This window comes from Aulonocara stuartgranti (genome assembly GCF_965226115.1).
Source record: "Aulonocara stuartgranti genome assembly, chromosome: 20".
Lineage (NCBI taxonomy): Eukaryota > Metazoa > Chordata > Actinopteri > Cichliformes > Cichlidae > Aulonocara > Aulonocara stuartgranti.
This window is the reverse complement of record NC_138956.1, coordinates 37,118,166-37,132,221: the sequence shown is the minus strand read 5'-3', so window position 1 is coordinate 37,132,221 and position 14,056 is coordinate 37,118,166. Positions and strand designations below refer to the sequence as shown.

The following is a 14,056-nucleotide window of genomic DNA, read 5'->3' as shown; positions in this document are numbered from 1 at the left end:
GCATCACCTCAGCAGGACAGTTAGGCTTCACAGAGTCCTGAGAGCAATTCATGGCTGATCATTTACTTTGAAGAGTTGAAGTCAAACTGTCAACACAAATAAGTTTATTGACAAAAGTTGGAAAGATGAAGAGAATAAATGTGTCATTGAAATCTGCTGTTTAGAAAGAGTTTCCAAAGAATCCAGGTGTGAATGAAAGCAGCAGCTTTCTCCTGTTTGCTTTTCATTTCTGTTTCATGTTTTGAGGTGAATTCAACTTGATATCAAACACACAGTCTGACACTGAGCTTTCTTTCTGTCTCTTTCAGTGCTGGCAGCAACCTGTTCACTCATCACTTCAGGTAAATGCTGTTTTACTGCTTCTTATATTCTGGTCACAAAGAGCCTTTCTGTGAACTTTCTCATTATTAGAGCTCACCTCTTCTTCTTCTGTCTGTAACTACTAAATATTGTATTTGTGTGATCTAAAATCTAAACTCTATCCTTCACACACACCTTTTTAAAATCTTATTTCTGTTCCCAGTGAAAATGAAATGAACCCTGTCTGGTGGCTGCTGGGCGGGTGGGTGGGGGGTGGGGGGGTTCTGGATGTTGTGGGGCTCCTTGTTGACATGTGAGGAAATCAGGGATAGAGGCTTTGGATTGCAATCCTTTAAATCAATTTTGATTTAAAGCAGACCTTCTCAAAGTGTGGGGTCCGCCCCCTAGGGGGGCGCAGAGCCATTGCAGGGGGGTATGAAAAGGGGGGGGGGGGGATACAAAACGCTTGGACACTGCTAGCACGGGGCGGCCACAGAAACGCAAAGCAGGAGATGAAGCGTCGCTGAATAAGTTTCCAAACCAACTTCATTCTGAGCCAAAGACGAGAAAATATGGTGAAGCAAATCTGCCCTTTGGCTTCACCTGCACAGGTGCTGAGGTCGGTCTCCCTGCAGAACTGGTTTCCCTGCGTCGGGAGCAGCGCTGGGCTGTTCAAATCACAGACAAACAGGATCCCACATTCTTGATCTTTAGTTCACAAACACTTGTTGTAATGACTAACTGCTCCTGACATGTTGGAGATGTTTGCTCTTTATACAGTAAAGTTACAGCAGGATACAAATAACATCAGGCTGATCCTGCCACGATTTGTTCCCTCGGTTCAAATCACGGACTAACAGGATCCCACAGCTGTTTATGTTTTTGAACCCATTTTGCTCAGAGAGACATTTTTTGACAAATGTATTGATGCAATGTTGAATATAGATAGATAATAACATGATAGATATTATGTCTCTGCACTCTTTACAAACTGTGATCTTTGTTGTCCACCCTGGAGCTAAATCAGCCAGCAGCTTCAGCAGACAGAGGTTACTGTAAGCTTCGCTGACACTAACCGTGTTTCACATCCATCAGGGAAAACTAAAGTAAGATGAGGGACCAGCTGTAGCTTCACCTTCAGCAAGAAAATGATCAACACATTCCCCATTAATTTATCAGAAATGTACAATTTGAAATGTTTGATCAAAAGCGGATGAAGGCTGGTGGAGGCTGGAGCGGTCCCTCGGACCCTCCCGCAGACGACGAAGGCTGGAGTGGTGCCCCGGACCCTCCAGCGAAGGCAGACGAAGGCTGGAGCAGTCCCTCGGACCCTCCAGCGAAGACGGATGAAGTGTGGCGCGGTCCCACGGACCCTCCAGCGAAGACGGATGAAGTCTGGAGCGGTCCCACGGACCCTCCAGCAAAGACAAACGAAGGCTGGAGCGGTCCCACGGACCCTCCAGCAGACGACGAAGGCTGGAGCGGTACCTCGGACCCTCCAGCGAAGGCGGACGAAGGCTGAAGCGGTCCCTCCAACGGACCCTCCAGCGAAGACGAGCAGCCCACCAGCTGCAAACACGGACACGCAGCCCACCAGCTGCAAAAGGCTGGAGCGGTTCCCCGGACCCTCCAGCGAAGGCGGATGAAGGCTGGAGCAGTCCCTCGGACCCTCCAGCAGACGACGAAGGCCGGGGCGGTCCCTCGGACCCTCCAGCGAAGGCGGATGAAGGCTGGACCGGCCCTCGGACCCTCCAGCGACGGCGGACGGCTGAAGCGGTCCCCGGGCCCTCCAGCGAAGACAGACGGAGGCAGAAGCGGCCCTCGGACCCTCCAGCGATTGGACGAGCCCCCATATGTTACACCCCGGCCTAGGCAACCGGGGTGCAACGCAGAAAAATAAAAATAAGGCAAAAACACACGAGAAAAAACTAATACGGGCTTCCACAAAAATAATCCCAAAACGACATTTAAAGCAAGATACGACATTTATTTACATCACCAAACACAAGGCGCCAAACTATTTACAACGGGGGGAAAATCGCGACCCTGACATACAGAAACACAGGGCTTAAATACATAGAAGGAGCAATTAGGGAATGGACCACAGGAGGGAAACACAGCTGGGGCAAATCAGACCTGACGAGACAAGGAAACGTAAACTGAACACACTAAGATAACAACAGACCTTCAAAATAAAACAGGAAACACATGACAGTCACGCAAAAACAAAACACTGACAACACCGAAACGTAACATTCATCATTACCATTGCACTAATAATATAATCTACAGTATTGATATTGCATTCAGAGGTTTAAACAGTGTGTGTCTTTCAGAAAGACTAAGTGGCAGGCTGACAGGAAGTTGCAGGTTTGCAGAGTGTGCCTTTTGCAGAACTGAAACCGAAGTGCAGGTTGACAGGAAACAGCTGCCATGAAGATAGAGACAATGTTCCTTTTTAAACTGTGTTAAAAGTCATTGTGGTTTTGAATTGACGTATGCATATATTGTATCTGATGACGCATGAGATACAAGCCCTGATGGTATGAAATATCTGTTTATGCTTTGATTAAGTTGGAGATCAGCCCTGTCTGCGAACGGAGCTGGTCTTCCCACGCGTGTATTTCATTAAAATCAATTGTCTGACCAAGCTCTTGTTGGACCATGGTTGTTTGTACTCTCCTTCCTCAATATTTGAACCTTAACAAGGGCAACCTGCACGTGGCGAATAAAGCCTTGATTGATTGATTGATTGATTGATTGATACCAAAATTAGGGGGAATTTACGACTGTGCGCTATGTGCTTCGAATATTGTGTGTAGTTTTTGTTTTATACAGTTGTCAGTCAGGCCTCTAACTATGAAACAAATTACACTCCAAAAGACCCCGGGCTTCTGAAAAGATGACCCGGGCTTAAACCTAGCATTTATTTTACATTATACATTTACATTATTACATTATTATACATTTATTTTTATTTCAGGCTTTATCAGAGCTCAAGTTTCCGTTCCTCCTCCTGTGACCCCCATATCCACAGGGAGAGTGGTCACCTCTAACGGCCTCAGTGTTCATCGCCTGAGCTGTGGTAAGATGGAAAATAGTGTCCAAGAATTCACTGCAGATCAAATTCAGACTCTCAGGCTAAATTCAACAAACTTAACAAGTATTGGATGAACTGTTTATAGTTTACAGCCTTTTTATGCACAGCTGCTTATTTTCAGTTTAAATTGTATTTTCCTGATCAACAAACCAACAGTGCATTTATTCTTTAAAAAAGCTCTGAGGATGTTGGACTGTGTATAAAAGTTCAGAAACATTTGATGTAGATTAGAAACAAAAACACTGACTTAAAGTTTCCTCCTTGATCAGAGTTAATGTAATATCCACTGTGGTGGTGTACAGAGGTACAATCCTCATTATTTATGGATCTGCAGAGCGTTCTCACTCCCGAGGCGTAACATGTCGACGTTTTGTCACGTCCCGCGGCGTTCCTGAGGAACGCGAAAGGAGACCTTCGGCGTTCTTATGGTACGCGGCGGGTTATGGCTGGAATCCAGTGCAATGACGCTCCCGCGGGAGTAGACGTTCCAGCCCTGTATTCCAGCCCTAAACCTAACCTTATCCCTAGCCCTGACCATAACCTTATTCCTGACCTTATCCAGGACTTTAATGATGTTAAATAGCGTGTTTCTAAGCGATTTGAAGAATAAGAGCGAACATGTGTAGGTTCAGTCCAGACGGTTCTCATATTTCCTCTTTTTCCGAGGTCGTCATTTAGGAACGTGGTGGGTAGCCGAAAACGTAATATGGTGACGATTTGTCACCTAGCGTAAAATGTTACGCTTTGGGAGTGAGAACGGGTTGGGATCTGCAGCATCTGAGTCTGAAACTGAAGCCTGAAACCTGGATTATTGCATGTTGTGTTGAGTTGTTCCTTTTCTCTCATACTGTGTCTGTATAACAGTGGGTGGAATGATCATTGTGAGGTCAGCTGAGTACAGATGTGGAGGTGAAGTAATCTGCTCTCACGGTGACGCTGTGAACAACGTGAGGAACAGGTGAGCACTGTGGGATGGTAGAAGTGAGCCTTTGATTCAAAAGAAGAAACAAACTAAAACCTGTTGAACAGCTTTACTCAAACTAACAGGAAGTAAATGATCACCTGAAAGTAACTTGTTTCATATCTTTGAGCTGAAAACCAGCTGTTTCTGTCTCCCTGCAGCTGTGATGGAAAAACCGAGTGTGACATAAAGTCAAACATTACTTATGATCCTGGAGTCTGCAAATACCTGGAGACCACCTACGACTGCTTGCCACGTAACGACTCTGTTAAACCTGTGATTAGAAATGACTGATGAACCCAATCTGTACATGAATGATTACAGTTTCTATGGGATCTGTGTCTGTTTCAGGCCAAAGTGTAATATGTCAAAACTTCCAGTCAAACCTTCAGTGTGGTGAGAACACAGCTTCTATGTCTTTCTACATTTAATGCAGTTAAAAATATCACCATGGTTACAGTTTGACTCTCTGAACTCTTCCTCAGATGAAGGACAGGTTATAGTCGTCTCCTGGGCGAATTATGGTCGCCGTGACACGACCACGTGCTCTCATGGATATGCTAATCACGTCAACAACGTTAACTGCGCCTGGTCAGGAAGCATGAACTATGTAACTACCAGGTACAGATGCTGACTCTGTTTCTTCAGCTCTCCATCTTCTCTCAGATGATGCAGTGAATTTTCACTGATTCACCTTTGACCTGCATTCACAGGTGCAATGGGAAAAACAGCTGTACTGTTGATGCAAATATCTCAGAAGACCCGTGTGTAAACATTTATAAGTACCTGGAGGTGTTTTACACTTGTCAGGGTAAGTAACTCAAATAATAAACTTCTAAAGATAATCTTTTAGGGTCGGTACATTCAGACTTGTTTTTGAAGTGAATGAAAATGAAAATTCTTCATCATTTTTAAAAGATGAACCTTTCTGTGCTGAAAAGAATCATCAGAAAATCATCAGTCACGAAGATTTCGTCAGTTTGTTTTAGATCCTGAGTGAACGCGCACATCATTATCACAATACTTAATAACAGAAATGTGATTTAGTCATCAAAAAAATACAAATATAATAAAATAATAATAATAAAAAATTAATTAAACCAATTTGACATTTATAGCTGCAGCAGCAGTCATGTGGGGTTTGTGTGAAAGAACCCAAAATTCAGGCACTTGCTGTGATGCAAGGAAGCTTTAGTTGGAAATGACAAAAGCAAGGACAGAACTAAACATAAACTTAAACTAAATAACAAACAAAACCTGAAACCATATGTGGCAAGGAAGACGCATGACGGGTCCAGAGGTCTGATTTGAGAGCGAACTTCATTCACACAGTGTGACTACAGCTCTCAGCTGCAGGCCACACATACTCCTTGCCACCACACACACACCAACAACCCTGAATCCCCGTGTCTTTAACTCGTTGGGCGTGATTGCGGACGCCATGCAGGTGCATCCGCATGGCATCCGCAGACCACGCCCCACCACAAACCCGGACCTATTGACAGGAAACGCTGTTGACATCCTTCCATCTTACATTATTAAAGATGGGTTTAACGTTATCGGGCCCTGTATTTTATCTCTAATGCATCTGTCATTGTTATTGGGCTATGTTCCAGCTACTTTTAAACGCTGTAGTGCAACCTATACTCAAAAAGAGCTGCCTCAGTCCACTCACTAACTTTCTGTCTAAAGTCCTAGAGAAGATTGTTCATTACCAACTTATTTGGATGCAAATAATATCGGGGAAAATTTCATTCAGGGTTTAAGCCACGCCATAGCACGGAAACTGCATTACTGAGAATCTTAATGACTTTCTCTCAATTGCTGACTCAGGGCGCCCTGTGGTCTTAGTTTTGCTTGATTTGTCCTTTTGATTAGGTGGACTGTAATGTCCTTTTAATGAAGCTTGAGCATCACGGGCAGTGCCCTTAGCTGATTTAAATCCTATCTATCAGAAAGGTCCTTTTCTGTCACCATGGGTACCTACACCTCCTCCATTGCCCCTCTTACCTCTGGTGTCCCCCAGGGGTCTGTGCCGGGTCCTATGCTGTTCTCTCTGTACTTGTTACCCTTGGGCCAAATCTTTGATAAATACGACTTTTCTTTTCACTTTTATGCGGATGACATTCTAATCTATTTTAAACTGGCTGGTGATGTCACATCGTCATTGCAACACTTCTTTAAATGTATGAGTGAAGTTAAAAACTGGCTACTGAGCAATTCCCTCATTTTAAATGATAAGAAGACAGAAATTGTAATCTTTGATTCTCCCTCCTCTCGGGCTGAAGTAACTGGTATATTTGGGCTCTTTGCTGACTCCCTTTCTGACACTGTGAGGAACTTGGGTGTTGTCTTGGACAGTTCCTTCAAGCTGGACAAACATGTGTCCTCTGTAGTTAAATCTGGTTTCTATCAATTGCATCTAATCTTTAAGGCCAAGCCCTGCTTACCACGTAAGGACCTGGAAAAACTTATCCATGCCTTTGTTACATCAAGATTAGATTACTCTAATTCCCTCTATACTGGTCTCCATTCTGCCCTTGTTTACAGACTGCAGCTCGTTCAAAATGCTGCTGCACGTCTCTTAACCGGAACTGGTAGGTTTGAGTCTATTACTCCAGTTCTCTGCGACCTGCACTGGCTTTACATTTAATATTGCATTGATTTTAAAATCTTACAGCTCACTTTTAAAATCATAAATAACACCACGCCCAGCTTTCTTACGGATGTCCTCAGCTTTTAATACCCGTGGGAGAGCAGAGGTGACCACGTATTCGCCTCTATTGCATCCTACCTCTAGAATAATCTCCATCAAGCTCTTCACACGTCTGATTCAATTCAATCTTTTAAATCTTGATTAAAAACGTAGTTATTTAGCCTTGCCTTCCCTGCCTCCTAGAGCTCACATTTTTAAGTGAACTGTAACTTATCTTTTTTGCTTTTATTATTGTATTTATGATTATGCCTGCTGTATGATTGGTTAGTTATGTCTCCCACCTGTTAGTATATAGTACATTTTTTTTGTACATATTTTATTTTTTCATTTTATTTACTTGTATTTATCATTGCTCTTATTTGGTTTCTGTGAAGCCCTTTGGCATACATCTGGTTTTTAGATGTGCAATATAAATAAAATTGTATTGTATTGAAATGACACGTATGGGGTGAACACAGTTGAAACTAATGGGCATAATGAGACAGGACCTTCAAAGTAAAACAGGAAGATCACAGGCTGTTTTACAAACACAAACTCAGATACACAAACAGAACACCTGGGGGGAGGACAGCACACTAAGCACAAGAACCAAAACCCTAGGAGCTAAGAAAACAAGAATAAACCCTAAGCATACGATGACACCAATATAACACAAAATGCTGGGTGTAACGACCCAGGACCATGACAAACTGTTTACAAAGTAATTTTAACAAGCAAAATGTAGTTTTGTATAATTCAAACAGAAAATCAAAAAGGACAGAAAAAGTTATGATGTGGACACAGAAACAAAAAGATTAGATGAAAAACAAAAAATAATAATAACAAAGACAAAGAAAACATTTTTTTTCACATTTCAGTGGAAGTTTGGTGTCGTCCAGATTGGAGGGAAGATCTAATTAAGTCCTACACGATTAAAAGACTTTTAACCCCAGTTGCTCCAAGACAGTAAGAACACCTTGAGGGTAAACACAAGCTGCAGCAGAGGAAACGAGCTACATTTGCTTATTTTGTGCAGGCTATTGTGACGTTACATTAAACTGTGACCATCACCAGTGAATATGGGTGTGTTTTCTAAATCAGCAGTAGGTGTTCAAAAGGCAACGAAGTGAACAGGATGTGTGCAGGATGTAAACAAGTTGTACAGATCATGTATGTTGATTCTAACTTTATTTTACACTTCATGCCTAAACTTTGTGGTTTTTATGGTTTTTAACAACAATTTGTTAAACTCACAGCCAAACTCTGAACATCACGCTGCTGCAATAAAATCTATGTAGTTATATATTAACTGATCAAAGGTTCTGTGTAATCAGTGTTCATTAGTAATGTTCTTTGTTGTATTACAGGCTTTAGGATTCATGTTTAGTTCAGTACAGGTCAGCTGGGATCAGTGATGATGGAGGGAATTTTACTGCAATCACAGAATTCCTTAAAGATGAAGAGGAAAGGAGCTAAACTGGGTCACAGCAGGAAAAATAAGAAAACCAGAATCTTATCCAACCTCAGGTTTCACACAATAAATTCTCTCTGAAAACAGCCATGCAGCTACTACTGCGACGTGTGTGAAACATGCATCGCTTCTTGGCTTTAATAGCACATCGCAGCATTCAGCCATTATTCTAACATTTTTAGTTTCTTATAGATAGTTGTTCGCTCTGTGCACACTGCTGGCAAACGATGCTTATTTTACTTCATTTCTGCTTTGATTCATGAAAGCGGTTATAAATGGCGTTCACCTCTGAACACTCAGCGCGGATCATGACTGTGTGAAGTTTTAGGACAAACAACGTTTTGGCACTGCGATAACAGCTTTGAGCATCCATGCAAGTGAATATTGAGCAAACTATAATATATTACGCTACTGAAAATAAACCTATCAGCAGCTATCACAACCATAACAGGCAGAGGACAGGATTTTCATGATTACATTTCATCCAATTTACATTAAATTGTGTTCCACAGACTATTAATTCACATTTTTATGACTCGTTTAAATATTGTCCTCCTGAAACAGAAACAAGTACATTTGCCATCAGTTGCAAAAAAACACATAACGTTCAGTCACAAAACTGACACTGAGGCTCTTCAGTAAATTCAGCACATTAAGATTTGTCCTGCTGCACATGTTTGTTAATGTCGCCTCCTTTAAAATTTAACTTTGATCTATGTAATCTCATTTGATGTTTAAATCAAGTAGCTCACTGAGGTACATGTAGCAAGCAGGGGCACATATTCACTAGATTAATTATTTTTTGTAAGTTTTTTGGAACATTTTTTTCATATTTAAAGAGAAACAATATATTATATTAATAAACTGTATTAAATTTTACATTTTGTAAAACCTTGTTTTCCCTCAGCAGGCCAATAAAGTTGGACATGGGACAGTAAAACGTCTACACCATCAAATGAAGTCATGAAAGCACAGGACAACATCAGAATGCTGACATGCTCACATTTCTTCTCTGCAGCCACCACATAGTCCTTTAGAGGCTTACAGTCACAAACTCACTCACTGCACACATAAACTATTAAAAAACACTATAACCTACGTCACCCAGGAGTTACAACACTGTAAAACATTTAATGCATTATTTCAGGTACATGTAAACCTTGTTTTATTTGACATTGCTGTACTTGATTATTATTATTGTTTATTCATTTTTGCATCTAAGCTTTCTTTCATTTTAATATCGTGTGTGAAATGAAATAATTTAGGTATGCATGGTTATATGTATGCAGTACAACTATTAAAACACATTTCTAAAACGGAAACCACTGACCAGTTTATTTTGAAAGACCTTTTCTTCCTCTTTTGAATATTAATTATTGCTATTTGATTCTTCAATCGATGGAACAATTGATAGACTAGAATTATTGATAGGTGAAGCCCTGAATAAAATGCAATAGCTCTAATATATCACAGTCCCTGATATATTACACAAAAGTAATAAAACATTAAGCTGAAATTAAGGTGCCCCTCTTATCATAGTAGTAGTTTTTGTCTCTGTAGAGAGATGCAGATAGTAGGCTGTCCACCTACTACACTTCACTGTGCATTCAATGGAGGAGCTGTGCAGAGAGATCCACAGGTAGGATTGATTTCTGTGCTGTTCAGCGGTGCATTATGGGTAATCTCAGTCTCTCACTGAGCATGTTCCTGTGATTGGCCAGCACGTCATGGAGTGGGTGGGAGGTATTGTCCTTATCCTGGACAGCATCCGCCTCTCTGACACCACCTTAAGGGAGCCCAGCTCTGTCCCCAGAACATTACTGGTCTTGGACTTTGTTCCTGGAGACAGATGTTGCTGTTGACTTGACTTTTCTTTTCATTTTTTACCTGCACAAACAAAATGAACCTTCGTTGTGTTCGAGTGGTGTAAGAGGTCTCATGTCTGCACTCTCAGCAGAGATGCATCAAAGTACATCAGAACAAACTGAACTTTATTCTTCCAGGAAACTGTGTGGAAGTGGAGTGATGGTTCCCAGTTTGACTTCACAAACTGGGCCAGTGGAGAACCAAACAATCCACCAGTATATTGTATACAGATAAACCGTGATGGTACAAACTAAATGTGAGCCTGTTGATGAAATGAGTTTGGTTTATACATTGCCTGAAGTCATGTGATCTTAGGTCTTTATAAGAACTGTGTTTGTTCTTTTTACATTAGAAAAGCAGAAAACATTTACTGCACAGACCTCTGATTTTATTTCTGTTCTTCTTCATTTTGATTCTTCTTTACGGGACGAGATTGAGCAGTGCATATACAGAACAGATGACAATCCAAAATTCCCTCTGCTGTTAAAAATGTCTTAAAGAAAATCACAGCAGTTCAATGTCAGAAATCCATACAGTCTCTCTGAGCCATTCATCGTTTTTTATATTTTTTTTATTAAATTCTTCTCAATCTTTTGTTTTTATATACTGATGTTTCATTCTCTTGTATTTATTTATTTACCAGAAATTACCAACAAGGTAACAGCAGTGGCGTGTCTAGAAAATTTTTGTTGGGGGGGCCAGGTAGGGGCACAGATTTGGAGAAGGGTGGCAGATGTAATTGGCAGATGTTTAAAAAAAAATTCTACCAACCGTTAACCATAACTCAATAATCCTATAAACCTAATAACCGAATGCGCTTTTAACTCTTATTAGAATGAGATTTTAACCACTACGGTGCAAAGTTTTTAGATACTGCGTTGATAAAGTACAAGAGATACAATCAGTGCTTTGTCAGTGTTTACTCAGCATTCAAGGACAGCAATATTTGCATAGCATTTTTACTGACATGTAGTGCACATATGTTTTGGGCAAAAACATTTTTGAATATTAAAATACGAACATTTGTAACAAACAATTGACAAATTAGCCAATGTAAAACTTTATCTGCCTGTTAAAAAAAGAAGATAATCTTCTCACAAACTGGTGTTTGATTTTGAAACAGGAAAAAAGTGGAGAAACAACTGAAAAGACTAACATTTGAATAAAACCTGAAAGCAAGTAAATACTTTCTATGCTGCCTTATGGTAAACTTTGGTAATATTGATAAAGAACAACACTGGCTGACGATGAAATCCAGTCAGCTGGCATGGTGACACTGCCAGTATTAACCTGCAGGGCTGGACTGGGACAGAAAATCGGGCATTTTGACTACTGACCGGCCCACCAGGTAGTAAAGCCATAAAGACTTTGAATGAAAACAAACGCTGTGGTGACAGTGATGTACAGTCTTTTTGGTATATGTATGATTTCTATACATTTTACGTCAGATAAAAACTTTGGTTGTAAGATTTAGATAATTATTTAATAAAAGCTAGACATTTTAAATGAGAATAAGAAAGAGAAGTATTTCCTTGTGCCCCCCCTCTCCCTGTTAATGCCCTACCTGGCCCCCTGGCAAAACTTTGCTAGACCCGCCCCTGCACAGTTACCAGCTGTCAGCTACATAAAAAAAAAGGATGCTGGTGTTATTAGTCTCTCAGAAACAGTTCATAACTTCAACTCATTCATGTCACCTAAAAGGTAAACCTGTTTCTCCATCACCTGTTCAGCTCTGATGGTTCAGTAAGGACATCTCCTGGTTTCATCTTCATGTTTCCCTCTCACCACATAACCAAACCGACATCATGACCAGCAGCTTTACAGCTGTGGCTCCAGCAAACATCAGCTGATACTAGAAATTAATATTAAATACATTCTAACAACAGCTGATCAAGCTTAAACGTGCTGCTGTTGTTTAGCGCGACATCCGCTGGTTTCCTCTTTCGGCGCAAAGTGAGCGATAAACAAACGAGAGAGACGATCAGCTGATCACTGATCAGTTTTCATGATTGAAGTAGCAACAGGAGAGGGAGGGGGGGAGAGAACGAGAGAAGAAGAGGCAGCTGTGCAACGTAAACACAGAATAACTCCAGCTTTGTGTCTTTTTCCATTCTAACTAAAATCCGGGACAAACTGCGTCTCTTCTCAGCTCAATATGAAACGTGTAATATTTTCTCTGATTGAGGGACCATTCCATTTTTTTAAGGAGCCGTTGGCAACTCTACTAACTAAACGTATGAATAAAATAAAGTTCACTATCAGTAACATCATAGCACCCACCCAGCTGTATAGAAACTCCATCAAGCTGGCTAGAACGCAGTACGAGTTATTGCAACTGAGGGTAAAAAGTCAGCACAACGAAAATAAACTCCACCTAAACTTGGTTTATATCTGACCCAGATGGACTGCAGGTCATAACTTCTTACCTGAAGTTCAGTTCACCTGACACTCGGACTGGCGGCTGCCTCGGGTCTCTCCTACTGCCTCCCCTTCCCTCATCCACCTGCTGGCCTCTGTGGAAGCCCCGCCATAGCCACCACCAAACAACTGAGTTATTTTTACACATCGACCTGCATCTGGCCAATCCACCACCTCTCATTGTCAAAGGAGCTTGCAAAGAAAAGCGTCTGGACTTCTTTAAGTTGCTTGAAGACGTTTCACCTCTCATCCGAGAAGCTTCTTCAGTTCTAAGGTCAAATGGTGGAGAGTCCCAGATATAAACCTAGTGGGAGTTTCCCCCCACAGAGGGACAAAAGGACCCCCTGATGATCCTCTAATCGCCTGAGCCAAGGTGTGAAACTGGGTGTGGGTCACAATCAGCCAGAGTTTCGGGTGTGTTCATTGTGAAACCTGGCCCCACCTTATCATGCGAATTCCTGAGGTCAGATGGCCCAGGATGTGAGTGGGTATTAAGGCGTCTGGGAAGGGATCTCAAAACTGGATTATAGATGGCAGAGAGTTGGTGCCGTAAGCCCCGCCTCTGTTCAAAGATGGTTGCTCACAGTGGACATAGATGCTTCTTTCACTCCTCTTTCAAACCATCTGTCCTCTCTGTCCAAAATGTGAACATTGGCATCCTCGAAAGAGTGACCTTTATCCTTAAGATGCAGATGGACTGCTGAGTCTTGTCCTGTGGAGGTGGCTCTTCTGTGTTGTGCCATGCGCTTGTGAAGTGGCTGTTTGGTCTCTCCAATGTAGAGGTCTGAGCATTCCTCGCTGCACTGTACAGCATACACCACATTGTTAAGTCTGTGTTTAGGAGTTTTGTCTTTCGGGTGAACCAGTTTCTGTCTGAGCGTGTTGCTGGGTCTGAAATGCACCGGGATGTCATGCTTGGAGAAAACTCTCCTGAGTTTCTCTGATACGCCGGCTACATAGGGGATGACAATGTTGTTGCGTCTGTCCTTCTTATCCTCCCTCGCTGGTGTCTGATCTTCTTTTCTGTGCCTCTTTGCTGACTTTAAGAACGCCCATTTAGGATAACACATGTTTTGAGTGCTTCCTTTACATGTGTGTGTTCCTTCTTATTTGGTACTATTCAAATGAAGCTGAAATTAAGTTGAATAAATCCTCTGTATTCAACACACAGTCCAATACTGATGTTTCTGTCTGTGTCTTTCAGTGCTGGGAGCAGCGTATTTACTCATGACTTCAGGTAAAAGT

At 41.6% G+C, this 14,056-nt stretch overlaps 1 protein-coding gene across 4 annotated transcripts in view; it reads left to right on the top strand.

Moving 5' to 3' along the window:
* The window catches only part of LOC309697844 (L-rhamnose-binding lectin SML-like), a 142,114-nt gene that overhangs the window by 121,815 nt on the left and 6,243 nt on the right, over positions 1 to 14,056 (top strand). Inside the window, exons 3-9 of one of the 4 annotated variants that reach the window (XM_082520034.1) lie at positions 309 to 341; positions 3,284 to 3,385; positions 4,265 to 4,358; positions 4,523 to 4,617; positions 4,713 to 4,757; positions 4,847 to 4,982; positions 5,075 to 5,172. The exons of the other annotated variants lie outside the window; for them this stretch is intronic. Of the exons in view, the coding sequence (XP_082376160.1) occupies positions 309 to 341; positions 3,284 to 3,385; positions 4,265 to 4,358; positions 4,523 to 4,617; positions 4,713 to 4,757; positions 4,847 to 4,982; positions 5,075 to 5,172 (603 nt within the window). The remainder of the gene's footprint in view (positions 1 to 308; positions 342 to 3,283; positions 3,386 to 4,264; positions 4,359 to 4,522; positions 4,618 to 4,712; positions 4,758 to 4,846; positions 4,983 to 5,074; positions 5,173 to 14,056) is intronic. 4 annotated transcript variants of the gene reach the window in all.